Below are 17057 nucleotides of genomic sequence, written 5' to 3'. Positions count from 1 at the left end.
CCCATTTTAAACAAAAATGTCCACTTGATTGTATGTATGAAACAAACAATTGAGGCTCGATTTAGAAGTTTCATTGAATTTGTTACAGAGGTTGCGTTTCGGGTTAATATTTAGATGATCAAATTTATCAGATTTAATCTCAAAACAATCTCACAACCATGGCCAGATCATTAAAATTGGCTTCGCTGTTTGTTTCATAGAAATAACCTAAATGTTGACGCTGTAAATGATTGGTGAATATTATTTAACCTACATATTAGGTTAGGTGAGAGAATGCAATTTTCAAAAATGTATTCCACATGTGATTGATTAATACTTATTTAAAATATCAATAAACGCCTTGTCGCATAATTTCTTTTACCGAAAATAAATTGGTTTAAATCCATGGTCCCGATAATAGCTGTCCGGTCACTATAAATAGATACCGCTAGATATCAGTATGTGCTGTATGACGGCTATAATAATATGCCGTTCTGGCTTCGTCTATAGAGCTGATGATCTTTGTCTTATGCTTCGGAGAAAATAAAATATGTTTTAATGATTCTGGATCATTCGATACTGCAAAACCCTTCACTTATGACGTTGACAGTATTTCTCTCTACCCTTCAGTGATACATTATATATACTTTTTTTCATGTTATGTCTTCTTAAGAAGCCGAGGTGTCGTATTGGCCATAGTGCCGATGTCGTCGTTGTTGGCAGCAGAGTCATCGGTTTGCTAAAACTCAAACGTTTACTTTTGTTAAAGATAATTAAATGGAGGTTGGTACACATATTTCAATGCACGCATGTACAATAAGGCGGATATTTCCAGCTTGAAGAAATTTGGCGTAATGCCGCTTTTTCGACTGTTAAAAACGATGTCAACGGTCGCAGCCCTTTGCGTTCAATCCGCTCGTGTTATAAAAGGGACATTTGATCTGCTTCCTAAGGGCATATATTCAAGAATGTATTTTCCGCTCCTATCCAGTGTTCATATTAGTCGGCTAGATGTTTAACATAGGTAGTTAATAAAATGTGCATTTTAACTCGTTTTGAGCTCGATTTTATTTATTGACAGAACCTGATAGTATGTAGGGGACAGAAAGGCCTAAGTATGCTAGTTTTAATAAACAGGCGGTAAAATAGGTCATAAATTCAAACCAAGTGCATGCAAATCAATTGACGAAACAGTTAGCAATGCATATTCCCACAAACAAAACCTGTCCAATGTTCAGTTACTTTTCCGTAACCCCAAATCACTTAAATCAAAGACAAAGTTCATGCTAAAATAATTTCAAAAAGAAACATTTGTATGTTTCTTCCTTTTTCAATATTATTGGCAGTTCAAGTCCACTTCCTTAGTCTCTTTTGACTGCAAAATAGGCTTAATCTTTGTATCGTCAACTTTCTCCATCTGGCCCCAAATCTTTGAGTATGAATAGAACAACATGAAGTTGTTTACAAATATTGGAATTATCACAGCCAACAGACACACGCCAGATATCGCACACAGCACTCCTACAAGCTTTGAAAGCGCTTCTTTTGGAACAACGTCGCCGTAACCGACGGTTGTCATGGTGACAATAGCCCACCAAAAGGAATCGGGTATCGTTGAAAATGTGTCATCTCCGGAGAAGAAAGCCATTGTTGAGAATATCATCATAGCAACAAGGAGGAACATAATCATCAACAACATTTCGCGGAAGCTTGCTTTAAAGGCATACAATAACACTAAAAAGCCTGTGGAATGCTTTACCAAACGGAATAACCGGAGCACTCGAATAATTTGCATGCAGTGCAAGACATCAAGGAAGGATGCCTCGTACTTCTCACGTGGATAAATATATTCAAAAAGGTACTGAATATACATCACCAGCAGTGCGAACACGTCCACCCAATGAAGGAAGGAATAGAGAAGAAGCCTTATTCGGTTTGGGCAAAACATGCAGCGAATTATCAAATCAAGCGAAAACAAAGCAACGCAAACATATTCAGTTATGTCCAGGGCGGTATATCTTGTCATTGAACCTTCAGGGAGCGGTTCTAGTTCACTGCCTTCTGCTTCCGGTTCAGGTGCTGTGTCGTCAAAAAAATGTCTGTACTTGTCCCATTCGGCTCCGTAGTATTCCTTCCATTCGTCCAGATTTAGCTCCCTTTGGAACACAGGATGGGTGCCAGCGATTAGGGCAAATAGGGACACCAGGACCAGGATGGCGTTCAAGGCAAAATATACCTGAAAATATATAAATATTGATACTCTACAAGGGATGAACATAAAAGAGATTTCCGACTTAACGTTCATGCTTATTATCTATAACTTACCATTTGTAAATTGAATTACAAGAAATGCGAACAAAAGGTGAAAAATAAACATCATGATTGCATAATATGAAATGACAAATCCTTATATTTTCCAGACTTAATAAATATTTGATAAATTAAAAAATATGCAAACATAAAAAGAGCGAAAACACCAAATTTACTTCTTTAAGGGTAAAGGTCATGGTCACTGTTATTCAAATAAGATAACCGTTTGGTACTGAATAACTTAATTAGGGTTGACTTATTGTGACCAAACTAGGTATGTCCTTTTGGATATCTTCAAAAGTCCAAGATAAAAAATATATATCAATAATATCATAATAATTTGGCTTCCATATGATTGATTTCCATCTGTCCGCATTCATTAATTCATATTAATGTAAGAGACAATTTTAAATTGCGTAATTTAACATGAATTATATAGGTTTCATTTAGTTTCTTTCTTCTGAATAATAAAACATGTTATGTATAGAAGACCATAGTGAAGTCCATTGCATTCTAAAGTGCGGACTATAAATCAGAAAAAAACTGAGGTCGTTAGCATATAGATAAGCATGCAAAACGTCAGAGTCCGAAGAACGGTGAATTAAAAAAATGTATTGCATTTTCAGTGCCATCTTTAAGCTTTATGTACTTAATAACCTTTGATAATGAAAATTTGGTCGATAACACTTCCGTATAAGACAACAGATCAAAAAGGCGATATTTTTCCATAACAGAACAGATCGGAAATGCCATTGAATCTATTGAGACTTAATAACACAGTCCGCCTATCATTTCACATAGAAGCGTCCAAATCTATACGTTATCTCAACTGTGAGAAAGCAACTTTTGATTAAATAAGTTCATTTCAATTCCCGAAAATGTTGTCCACGTGCGTAAATAATGAATAAAAAGATCGTGGTAAAAGCCGAAAGATCAACCTCCAGGCAATAAACCAATGAACAAAAACAATGGAACCAAATCCCTTTTTATCAACATATTTACAATGTTATATCGTATACTTCATGCGCATGCGCAACACTGATTGACTGAGTACCAGGTTCGGGCCCGGGTCAGGGCCTATATTCACAAATGCACTTAGTCAGTGTTTTAAACGCAAGACAAAAAATGCGCAAATATTTATTTATTAAAATATTCTTAACCAATGCTGGTTAAAATGCTGTACATGTAAAAAATGACATAGTTTAACATTATCATCTCATGTTATATTGATAATAATTTTACAAATTTTGCATTTCTGTGGGTCTTCAACTGACCGATTCTCAAACTCAGATGTAAGATGATAGTGAAACTGGCCCGGTTTTCAATAAAGACATCAGTCGATTTTATTTGTAAATTTAAATATCTTTGTATCAAAATTAGTTTATATTTTTTACTACATAGATGTGTAAATTGAACTTTGCATTGTATCGAAAATGAAAGCAAAGTTAAAAAACGCAAAACAATAATTAATTATCAGCTAGAAGCAGTCAGATTTATTTTGGAAGATACTACTAAAATCGTTGAAGGAAACTAGCCAAACGCCTATGAAAGTGGTGTCCATATATCTACATGTATATAAGTAAAGAATATAATAATTTTAGATTTTGACGAATGCACCCATAAATAGTTAGAGTATATTTAAAACTGTCTATTTTTCCACCAATGTTTAACTAGTAAAACTTGTAAAAGGTTGCATTTATATAGTGTTCGCGTTTTTGTGTGGGCCAATGACAATCGATGTTTTTTTCATATTTCGTGTTCATTAATTTCACTTTGACCGATTCTGACGAGTTCACCAACCAACACCAAATAAGTTAAGAGTCCAATGATTACGATCTAAATGAAATGGAGCTGAGTACCTCTGTCTGCACTGAACAATACTTTCACTGATAAATCCCTTTAAATCACCGAAAAGCATTTGTTCATGTGCAACGCACCAAACACGAACCTTTGCAGCAACAGAATAGAATGGTTCATTCAGTATGAGCCACATACGCCCCTGTACGGATTTCCAACCGCCACCTCGAGCCATGCTCAGTAGAGAGGCTGTTTCGTCCCTTCGCCTTTGTTCGTCTTTCTCAAGAGTCTGAAATTTAGGAAACTATAACATTAGAATCGTTACATTTAAGTCTGCAAACTATCTCTATACAGCATTATTTTTTTTAAAGGAATCTAAAGCATTGTGTACAATCATGGGTTTTTCAGTTAAAAAAGAAACCTTAATGTAAATTGTATTGTGTTGTGTTTTGCCAATAATAATAATTATTGCTAAACGTATTTTACCATCTGGTGATTGTTAAATAGTAGATTGGTAATGGAGAAATAGTATTTTCTACTGTTTAGAAAAAGGCATGGTGTGTTTCGTTACCGTTGAGCATTTAATTGCCATAGACATTAACTCAAACACTTTATTATAAAAAGTGTCCTGTGTGGCATCCTTTGTAATAAAAAAATAATAAAAACATCCAAATTTGCATAGAAAAGGGCAAAATTAAATCTTACAATATGCAAGTAACAATAGGCATATATCAACACGCTTCCCATACTCAATTTCATCGAAGTTATATTGTGCATTACTCGTAACGGAAAAATAGAAACATAACATTACGACTGTGCATACATGTCTGTTGTAAGGATTCCTGAAACGGTTGATCAATTATTTACATGAGTTTATGTTTTCACAAGAGTTATTCATAACGCGTGAGCGATTATGTGTCCCGTTTGCTTTTTAATGCTTATCCCATCCGATACAGTATTTTCCTTTTGTGTGTAAAGACGAGAGAGCGTGTTTGCATTATTAATGTCGGAAATACGATATGTTTGACATGTATAGAATTAAAAAATGAAGAAATGGGGACACATATGAAAAATCAAACCTAAACTCTGTTAACAAAGGCGATGCCAAAAGGTTTTAGTTGTTTAACATATACAACGACTATCATTAAAATTCCATTCGAGTTTGTAATTTGGTTCAGGACAAAACGTGAATCTGTTTTCCTGTATAGTACATAAGACTCATGTCACACTGTTATGATACACATATATTGCTACGACGATATTATAACTCCCCTCCTGACGAATTAAAGCCAGACAGATATAGCTTCTTGTGGTGTGGGGTCGAAGTATGTCAACGTTCATTGCATATTGTCGGAAACGCCTTGCAGGCCTTTAAACCGTTTACAAATTATCATCATTCAGAAAGTATGAAACACATTCCTATTCTCTTTTTCGTACTCGTGTCACCAACTGTATTGTGTCGTCTGTTTTCTTCGTCACAAAGAAACTGCTGAGTCAAAGTATGCCAAAGTGGTGACTGCATACGTATTGATGCCACATAGTTTGCGTGGTGGCGGCTCCATTATGACATTTCATAGAATAAATTCAATATTGTACTACACTGTGCGTGTGTTTTACAAGGAGTCCACATTAGTGCCATTTAAAACCTTTGTGTGCACCGTTTTGGCAGATCAACCGGAATAATCATTATCAAAACTACTACCAGTTAGTATTAATTTAATATTAGTATGTATAATGGCTCTTAAACCATAACTGAACTCGATATATAGTACAAGGAGTCATTGTCATACCGTACTTATGTAGACATATCGCATTATATGATAAAACTTCGTGTAATAATTGCAAAATATCTATATGTCCGTGCTTTTCTGAAATAATGTCGATTACGTATCTATATATGTTGCTACTAGCTGATCTCGATATTAACATGACGGAATCATCGTTAAATTATAAAGGTACTCGCTACACATCTCATGTTGGCTGCAGAATAGTAATACTATAGAAATCAGTTCCTTTTTAAACTATACATTAGTTGCAATAAACAATAATCAGCAACATGTAATTTGCTTTAGATTATAAACTAAAGCTTTCAATAGGTAAACCTTTGCTTGCATATAAACGGTAACTAAAGCCTTCATAAAGACCTTTATCTGTAGGATCGACGACAAGCCTTAGTTCCAGATTTTGATTATCACAAATGTGTATTGAAGGTTTATAAAAAATTGTCCGTGTCGTAACAAAAACATTAAACTATGCCAACTATCTATATTTACTCGAATGAACCAGTACGTGATTAGCAGAAACAAAGTGTTTTCAATGTATAATCCGTCAGATCTTTATGAAGTTATTATCACATTCAATTCCATGCGACTTAAAGCAGAATATTTTATCTATATACATACATTTACATTAAATAAAATACCCAGGAACGATTCCTTCCCATGCTGAAATCAATAACAAAAAGGAAATGGTCCCACATAGTTACAAAGATAAACTAATGATATTTAAACCCGTCTCAGACGACTTTCATGCCGTTTAGCTCACCAAAAACGTGTGTATAACTCGATATCCACCGAACGTAAACAAAACCCAGACAGGAGTCATATTGGATGGAATGTGAATTTAACAAAATTATCATATTTGTTACCTGTAGTACAGCTTGGTCATCAAAGTATCCTATATATTTCACAAGACAACACTTTGACAGAGCAGACTTCTTGAGGCCCCAAAACTCCATTTCCCTGAAACGCAATGGTTTATACAAGTTATATTTAGGTGTTTGTGTTCACAACACTGACCGCAAAGCGCTCGAGCTGAAGTTATGACGTCGTTCTGATCGAAGATTGAATTATATCAATTAACTTCATTAATATTTGAATAATAGCAATAAAGTGTTAAGTTGGTATTCGTTCTACTGATGAACTTTTATTCAAGATATAATAAAGATATTCAATTTGATATCTGCAAGTTATTCCATTAACCAGTAAGCTAGAAAATTTCGAATGTTGTCTTATTATATGATTATTTACCAGAAAATGCTAACAAAAGAGATTCAAATAGTGCTTATTGAAACAAATCTGACAACAGCCAAAGAGAAACGCTGTTAAATGTATTTAATTGTATTAGCGCGAACATAACACAGACATGAACCCCTGTCCCGGTCACCACTTACCTTTGAAAAATCGAAGGACACATTTCACTTGGCATATGCAGTTGTCCGCCCTGATGATATTGCAAGATACATTGAAACGCCGCAGGGTTTCTTTCCAGGAACATCTGATCGGGCCTCTCAATTATCTCCCTTGAACACTCGATTGGCATAATCGAAAGCATTTTTGACCACGTGGTGCTCAACATCTCGAAGTTGGTACCGCTGACGCTCACAGACTGTATTTGTAAAGCCAAAGCTGAATCCATGTCGGTTGTAATAGGACGACTGCCTTCCGTCATTTTCTATTGAAAATATTTAAAGACAACAGCTGAAAAGAATTTTACAAATCTTAATATCGGACGGCATTCAAAACGAAACATGATGTTTATATATTAGAAACTATATAAATAAGGTGTTTGTCACGTCCCGTAACGTTCTGTTATATCAGTAAATATGAAAAATACACACACACACAATTTCACACGTTCCCCTCGCCGGACTCAATTTCAAATTCGTGAATGAAATACATTGTGTTGTCTTTGTGACGACACTCAACCCAATTCAGCCAACGTCTTTTTAAAAACGGGGTTTATGTTTAACACCATTAAAGGGGTTTATGTTTAAACTTATGGCTACTGGGCTTGTTTCTTTCGCTTTTTATATAGATATTTATAACAATTTGAAGAAACAGTATGCATTTATATAGCATCAATTTGAGGAATATAAATGTAATAGTTTCATTGTCTACTGGTTATTTATAAACGGTTGTCTTGGGAAATATGAACTTTACACTTTTGAAAAATAAGTTTCTATCATACAGCGAAAATGAGTTTGTATACTATAAATTGTTTCAGTATACTAACTTTATTTTATTTAATCTACATCAAACTTTCATTAAAAAAGAGTAAAAAACAACTTCAAGTATATTGAGATGGTATAAGAACAGTAGAGAACGAAACAGACAGTTTATTAAGACATAGACATCAGTACATATATGTAACAATGTTTTCTACTTAAATATATTTAAGTCATTTATAAATCTTTGGACAAATAAATAGGTTAACTATAACATTGTTTTATAAAGGAAATGCAGAAAAAAACAACAAAACGTTTTACATTAAATTGTATCATTTTCATTGAATTGTTTCTCTCATATATTTATAAATATTTTCGTTATATTTAAATGAATTCAGTAATTAATGTATTTTTAAATGTTAAGAAACATCGTTTGATTCAAGTTATCATAAGTTGAAAATAGCATTGACAAAAATATTGGAACTTGATCTTACCTTACTGCTGTATTTCCAGTGTTCTCATTGGACTATGATAATAATAACATATAAACAAAACATTTAAAACAATAGATTAATTTTGATAATAAAAAATACAAAATTATGAACTTATAATATAAGATAATTTTATAAAGTCTCCATCCTGGCGATTGTTTTAGTAACGAAATAACTAAATGAAGCGATCATTTTAAAACACTCATTCAGATCTTAAAACTTTAATGACTTCAAACCAGTGTATTAAAGCAAACCATTAAAGTTAAAATGAAATTCTATAACCTATGTGTATATTATAATAGTATTGTCTATCTCTATTGAACACACTGCTCTGGTGATCTGCTGGCACTGGAGGCTTTTCAAGAAATCTGTTAATGATTCCTACATTGATTATTGTAAAAATAGAGATTTACTCTGAATTCCCTGCCTATTGTCGGAAATTACGAATGGTCATTATAAGGACATTTCCAGACAATTAAGAAAATGGCCATAAGCTAATTCAACCGCCATGACCGGGTTAAACATATGAAATTGTTATCATGTTAAAGCTTGTTGAAATTAAATAAAGAATTTGTATTACATTTGAAAACAACATTATAATAGCTCTGAATGGTAAATTGTAAGATTGGCTATTGATATTCAAATTCATTTATGAAGGAAACGCAAACGACATCAAACACTCACACTGTATCTTATTCATCATAAACTTGTAAGCACGATTTGTAAATTTATTTCAAAGAGATACAGTCATTCATTATAATCCTAGAATGTTTTTTTCTATTCCATATTAAACAGTGAAAAAAGCACAACGCTTTCCAATCACTTATCATGATACTGCTTTGTGTTTAGGTTACATACTACTAATTAATTTTCCTATACATTCAATGCAAACAGACAACACTGCAAAAATGCCATTTCTAGCGTTTCGCGTATATGACAACCATACATTCCTTCAAATATTCAATTCAAACCTAATTGATTTTAATAATAAAGATGGTATGTCGCGTTTCAGACAAGAACATTGACTGACTTTGAAGTGTTGTCCAGTTTATTTTTTAAGGAATCTGTGTTGCATCAGACCGGAAGTCAGTAATTTCTAGTCCGGCAAAACTCATAAGAAACTTTGAGATTAATATACAAAAGATTCCCTCTAGGTGAGATTCAATTTAATGAACAACAACTATAATTTGTGTGCATAACTCAGACATGAAAAAATATCAACCTTTAGTAGCATTCGCAAAAATTAAATATAGGGCATCCTGGACCACATCATGTTATTTTGGATTTAGATAATTATGATGTTTTGAACCCTATTTAGTTATGAATACTTTAAGTATTTTAAGAACATACTATAATTTCTAAAGAAATTATTCTAACAACATCCAACTGCGTCCACATTTAAGAAAATGTACAACGTTGGATAAATGATATTGATTTATGACGTCATTTCAGAATTTAAAATCTGACATGTATCGTTTAAAAGCTAAGTGCATTTTCATTGGTTAAAGAGCGAACATTGCAGTAGGTAATAAATAAGGTAAATCTTTCGGAAATACATAACTGTTAGTAAAAGGACATACATTAATTCGAACCTTTGGACACAAGGCCATACAATACTATTACATAAATGAATGCCAAACAATAGGATATAAATGAATGTAAACCTATAGCACATAAATTAATGTGAAGCAGTGCGACATAAACTCATGTAAAACTACAGAATATAAATGAATGTAAAACTATAGGACATAAAATAAAGCAGTGGGACATGAATTCATGTAAAACTGTAGAACGTAAATGAATGAATAACTGACATAACTAGAATATATTAAATGAATGTTAGACTAAAGGACATGAATAAATGTAAACCTATAAAACAAAAATGAATGTTAAAATTTATGACACAAATGGACGTAAAACTATAGAACATAAATTAATGTTAAACATTAGAACATAAATGAATGTCAAATGTTAGGACGTAAATAGGTATGAATGTTAAACTATAGAACGTAAATGTATGTAAAACTGTAGGACATAAATGAATGCAAATCTAGACAATTATGGAACCCTAGTAATAGTCAAATGCAATTGTAACAAAGCTATTGAACAAACCATTTAGAATAGGAAAGGTTTGTTTTATGTAATAAATGTTAAAATGGTTACATGTATACTTTAATCATATTTGATTGGAAAGTTAATTACAGGTTTACAATCCAAATGTTTAATGATATAAATGGAAATATAAATGATACCATTGTTACACTAATGCGCTGACATCAAGTACCTTTTTATCTAATGCTTATGTAAACGTTAATCAATTGACCCAGCAAGGCCTTTGTAAAAACGCTTTCGAATCCAGTCAGCGTGGTTCAATTACCACGTTGACTGATCTATTAGACTAGGACTCAAAATGATAATTGATGATGTTTTGTCATATTACCTGTTTACCGATGTTTTGTTTCATCATGTCAGGTAATTGTTTCTGTTGTACTGCCTAAGTTTACGAAGTGTGCCTTTATAAATGGGGTTTCCCTTATATCAAATGCTTTACTTTGAAAATATATTTAATGAAACCGATTTAGTTCTGTTACTCAACGCACGACCACTGTGGCCTATAATTTGACCTGAGACCCTGATCTTCAATGCCCAAGCTCATCATCGTTCTGGTATGTCTTCTAATTTACTTATTTGTAATAAGTCACGCTAAAGCCATGGTAATTTGCTTTTATGTTTAACGTACGTTGGCTGGTAAGTTTTTAGCCTTCGATATGAAAAGAATAATAAAGAAAAATCAATTTGTTTTCCAAATCAAAATAAAACAAAGCCATCTTTTGTATATTTTAAAATGATAAAGACAGGAATTCTATGCCTGACGAAATATATATTGTAATAAGTGGGTCCTTATAAACATAATTATAATTGACAGTTCAATGTCTATATAAATATGGAAGTGAACAGGATGTTCACTTTCTGGTTTTGGACAGATCTGACACCATGTCGGGTCTTGATCTGTTCACATATCTCTTAGGCGAATCCATTGCATAATGCGCTTGTGGTCCCCTCGCCTTCATTATGTTATACTCTTACAATCTCTTAAACAGTCTTATCGGAGGTAAACTAGTGTATCTACTCCTCAACAGCCTCGTTGACAACATAAACCTCCTGTTTGATATATTAGCTATGGAAAGAAGAAAAAAGGCATCAGTGTTAGCGTTTTGGCACAAAAGCCTTCTCGCACTTGAGAGATGTCAGGACGACCACTCAGCTTATTGAAAGCTAGAAGGAAATCCAAGGCGGAGGACATGAAGATAGAAAGGATCGAAGGCACTATGCTATGAACTCTTCACCATGGAGGGATTGTAAACAACTTACAAACGGTTACCACATAATTCCCTAAAAGGTCTAACAAGCCAAACCAGGAAGCGCAAAGAAAATTAGAACATAAATACGCATGGTAAGTGGCTCAGTGGTAGCTTTGAGCATGAGCCAAACTTCCAAGCAGCCTTTACCCTGACGACATTCATTTCTTTTCGGACGAGGAAATCACCTTAAGGGCATACTGCCATTACAAGGATTGTGCGGGTGCTATGTTTGTCGGTTGACATTGACAAGGTTACTAGGCCAGTCATTGTTGCTGTTTATAAGGACCAACTAAAATGCGAGGCAGAAGTAATGCACAGAGGCAATAAGAAATCATTTTTTTCTTTCACAACAGTGAGAGTCTAGTTTGAGAACTCATTTACACGAGCTCTACTAAGTTTTTAGAGAGTTATTGGGCTTTTCAGACCAGAGCACGTACTGGTCCTATATGGGGGAGGCATCGCAATCCTCCAAGCCAAGCCATAAAATACTTATTATACAATCTAAGAGGCGTTGTACAGAGGCAGAAAACGTTTCGTGGTCACTGCTTCGTTGGGCCACAACATTAAAAAATACACTTATGTTACGTCTGACTTACCGATGATGCACAATACACCGAAAGTGGGCTTTCCGTCCTTAACACAGGATCATCTTCAACGAACTTAAGCTTTAAGTACACTGGACCAAGTTTAATAAACGTTTACATTATTTCACTATTATTCAATTTTGGGTCAATTCTGCTTACATTGAATAACAAACATAACATCTGATCAATGGTTACTAAACATAAATACAAACTGACTTGATACCTGGTGCATAAGATGATACTTTACTAACTAGAAATGTCAGATGAATAATTAAATACTCCCTCGGTATTAAAAGACTTCAAGGCAGATAACGCTTGCATGTTATGAACACCTTAATATGTTATTATTAATTCATTGTCTAGCAGTATCGAATAAACCGTTCCGGTGACCTGATGCCACTTGGCGTTTCAAGACAGATTTCCAGATGGTGTATTGACTACAATTTCAAGTTATATTTATTGGCATATCGGCGTCCTTACCCTTTTTTATTCAAAATACATAATAATATGACTAAGAAGCATATCTATATACAACCGTGATATGAGTTCCGGTATTATAAACCTAACCCAGCACCAAGCTTTTGCTAATGAAATAGTGTAGCGATAGGTAAAAAGAGGGAGACGAAAGCCCTATATGGCTCTATATAATGCCTCAAACATGAATGATGCAATTCCATTGGTCCACGGCTGGTCATGCGGTAACCCTCTAGTTTTCCATATTTAATAACAATTTTTTGCATCGTACCAAAATGGTGTTTTTTCCGATTCCGATAAGTCAAAGAAAACGGCATTATAATCAGTTTTAATATGTTTTGGACGTGATACTTAACTAGCGGACTTAAACATACCAATTTGTGAGTATGCAAACCGTCCAAATACATCCGATGTTGTTTTCGATAAAAATGGCCTAGGAGTATCGAATGCCCTTCGCTCTCGTCCGATGTGGTTTTCATTGCCCCGTACATCCCATATCGAATCACTTATAAACCCCATAACCTATAATATGGTTTTGTTGTATTGCCTAAACATATACTGGATATCAAGTTAAACAATGAAAGGCGTTTCTACCAACTAAAATTGATCCATATTTAAAAGAACATGAATTTGAAGGTTGATTACACACTCTGTCTAACGGTTTAAACTGTTACTTTTGTTTAACGTGACCTTCACTTTGTTTTGACGACTTGATAAACAACTTTACCAGACCAGCATTATGACCAAGGTTACCGAAGATTTGAAAATGTTTGTGATCTTAACATTATTAGATAATGGAAAGGTACATGTAAAATGGGACCTACTTTTCGAATTGTCTTTGTTATTCTGGTATGTTTAAAAAGGGAAGTACTGTCTAATGCTCTTTATAACTTATTGTCCAGCCCGATTGTATATCAATTAAGAATATGTACACCTCAACTTCCATTCCTTAAATAAACTGCCTTTCGGCGATTGCATTTATCAATCGATGAACGCAACGTCTTCTGATATGTTCGGATCGAAAACCATCGCATAACAATAAACATGAAACCTATTGATCTTGTTATTGTTTGTATTGTGTCAGCAGGTCCCGTAAAATATGAATCAACATTTTAGAAAGTGTTTATTTATTATATTTTAAATGTATTGTTGCCATAAGTGTTTCAGGTTTACGTTTAAAAATGATCAAGTGGCTGATCTTTTCCCACGTTATTGTGACATCAATTGAAAAAAATGTTTCTGGTTACAGTCGGGTCGTTCAATTTACAGAATGGGTAAGAAAGGATTACTGAAAGGTATTTTTAAATGAAACAATTATTGAATGAAATAATGAATTATTGGTGCAAATATAAGTAATTAATTGTCATGATATCATTATTGGAGAAATGAACGCAATTGGGCCGATTAAAGTAAGCGTGGAGTTCTGGACTCAACACACCAATTGACCAGCCCAATTGCGTTCATACCCCGCCAGTGACATCAACCCTGCAATTCATTCCTTAAATAATGTGTTGCAATGATAACAATATATTGTGCAAATACAGTGAAAATGATGAAACGACATTATTCAATAGGATTTAATTCATTTCTATACTTTGTAAATGCTCTAGAAATTAATTATTTTCAGGATTTTGCAAGTATCTATTTACAATATTGATACATTTCAAAGACACTTTTGTTATCTTATGCTAATTATGACCATAGAAACAATAGAATTTAGACATAATTAACAATCTATACCATTGAGCTATCAAATGTGCTTAGTAACTGATGGTTTTAAACACAAATCAATTAATACAGCTTTTTAGATTTTAGTTTGCATTGTTCAGTTGTAATTTCCATTACTTTTGTATCTTTTCTCAATGTTGGATTATTGTCTGTGCGTGACTCATAACTCATATTGTGCCTTATTACTATGGAAGGGATTATCCGCCAGTTGATATATGCTGCTTTATGACATTTCTTATTTTAAATTGCAATTGCATTCGTCTAAATGACAGGTGCCTTCGTGCAATTGCTTCGTGCCTTTTTGTTATTGACAAACGCATTTGTCTATGTATACAACTTTAAGTTGCCTTCACTTTATTGCTTAGTGTTAACGTCTAAACGACATATGACATGTGTCAAGTTCTTACATTTAAATAACTAAATAACTAAATTGTGTACAAAACTACACCTTAACTATAACTAATAGTATTTCTATACTGTAATACGACCATTGAAAGCTAAAGTAATATTCATCAATAGCAGTATGCATTTGTCAATAAGCATATAGACGATAGACGAATGCATATAGACGAACGCAACTAAACGAATGGAATTAGAAGGGAACCAGTAAATATTGGTATCCTGCGTCAGCAACATTAAATGGGAATGGAAACCAAATGCTGGTACCCTACTTATCCACGGGAGTGTACTCTCGCGACTTTTGCTACGGTGGCAGTCACAGTTTTCGTACAGGAGCTGTCAAAAATATATCTAAAAGAGGTAACGTATAACATTATCTGACCCTAAAAAAATGATATTGCTTGATGCTATTTTCTGCTTATTATTTTTTCCTGGATGTTTTTATTCGGTACTGAGCGAGACACATATCCAAATTCTTATCTGAGTTTCGGCCTGAAATTGAAATGTGTTGTCTGCTAGGCGGTGAGATTTTGACCAATTGTCGATGGATAACATGCATATTTTGAATTTTCTGAGGCCATTAAACAAATCCAAGTATGAGCATAGTGTATCATTCGCAAGAAAATATGTACGCCTGGCTGTCATCTATAGAAATCTATGCATGTGTCTCATTCACTCAAATGTTCAATTTCTTTGTCTTCACTGGCTTCAGGACATCCAAAGCATGTATACTAGAAATTTGTTATCGGCATCACTAGTAAATCCGGGCGGGGGTGGGGGCGGTGTGGGAGGTTGCCCCCCCCCCCCCCACCTATAAATCATCCAAGTTAACTTTTATTTCAATATCGGAGACAAAAAGTAATAAAATGCGCCAAAATTGCACCATTTTGGACTAGAAATTGCTAAAATTATATTGGGGAGTACCCCAAAACACCACTGCCAACACCTTAAACCAAAGGTGGGGAGCTGCAATCCAACTGCAATTAAGAAAGTCACACTTCACACCTTAAATTTTCATCGGGCTTATGTGTTAGGCAATATCCTCGGGGCGGATCCAGGATCTGACTTTAGAGGGGGCATAACGTATGGACGCAACTTTTTTGACATGCGCCCCTCCCTCAGAACCAATTATTTTATAGGAGGGGGGGCGGGGGCAAGCTCCAACACCCCCCCCCCCCGCCGGGATTCAATAGTGATGCTGATAGTTTCATAATTTATTTCATATGCATAAAAGCCATAGGCCCATGAGCATACAAGAATTATGCATATATACATATATCATGACAATTCATAGATCAGTGGTCAAATACAATTTCATAGATACATTTTTTACAATAACTATCACTATATTATTATATAATTCAAACTATAATATATATATATATATATATATATATATATATATATATATATATATATATATATATATATATATATATATATATATATATATATATATATATATATAATACTATTATAATATAATTACAGTGAGGAGACAGTGGCTGTTATATAGATATAAACTTATTACATATGTTAAATATAAACAAAAGTATTTCTTAATTCAAAAGCATATGTACATACATCGATAATTTTCTACATGTAGCTTTCCTATCACTGGCAATAAGTTCAACAATTTCAGTACATTTGGTCTTTTCCAATAATATTTACAGATATATTGTTTTCTTAAATCAATTTACAATGTAAATTCTAACAAGAAATGAAACTCATCTTCGAGAATATTACAAATTTGACATTTACGTTCATTAACAGATAACAGATTTCTGGTATACATACTTTGGCTGTCCTGAAGCCAGTGAATGCAAATAAATTGAAATTTTGAGTGAATGAAACACATGCATATATTTCTATACATCGTCTATCGTCAATATGCTTATTCGTAAATGCATACTGCTATGTTTGATTGATGAATAATTAAGTTACCCTTTAATGGTCTTATTTCATTATATCATTATTATTAGTAATA

The 17057-nt window shown here is 33.7% G+C and overlaps 1 protein-coding gene across 1 annotated transcript; it reads right to left on the bottom strand.

Annotated features, from left to right (window-relative positions):
- Window positions 1–1315: 1315 nt before the first annotated feature.
- LOC128245857 (potassium voltage-gated channel protein egl-36-like) lies at window positions 1316–7536 on the bottom strand. Its single transcript, XM_052964078.1, has 3 exons — window positions 7259–7536; window positions 6734–6827; window positions 1316–2215 (listed from the first exon to the last, which is right to left on the bottom strand). The coding sequence occupies exons 1-3, from the start codon at window positions 7534–7536 to the stop codon at window positions 1316–1318; spliced, it is 1272 nt and encodes a 423-aa protein (XP_052820038.1).
- Between the last annotated feature and the right edge of the window lie 9521 nt (window positions 7537–17057).

This window comes from Mya arenaria, chromosome 9, assembly GCF_026914265.1.
Source record: "Mya arenaria isolate MELC-2E11 chromosome 9, ASM2691426v1".
Classification (NCBI taxonomy): Eukaryota; Metazoa; Mollusca; class Bivalvia; order Myida; family Myidae; genus Mya; species Mya arenaria.
This window is presented reverse-complemented; position numbering and strand designations above follow the sequence as displayed.

Excerpts from the sequence above, each read along its gene's own strand:
- LOC128245857 (XM_052964078.1), bottom strand. The coding sequence starts at position 7,536 with ATGACGGAAGGCAGTCGTCCTATTACAACCGACATGGATTCAGCTTTG. Across the intron at positions 6,828-7,258 it reads TGTCCTTCGATTTTTCAAAG|GGAAATGGAGTTTTGGGGCC; the intron begins GTAAGTGGTGAC and ends ATTGCGTTTCAG. Across the intron at positions 2,216-6,733 it reads ATGACCAAGCTGTACTACAG|GTATATTTTGCCTTGAACGC; the intron begins GTAACAAATATG and ends ATATATTTTCAG.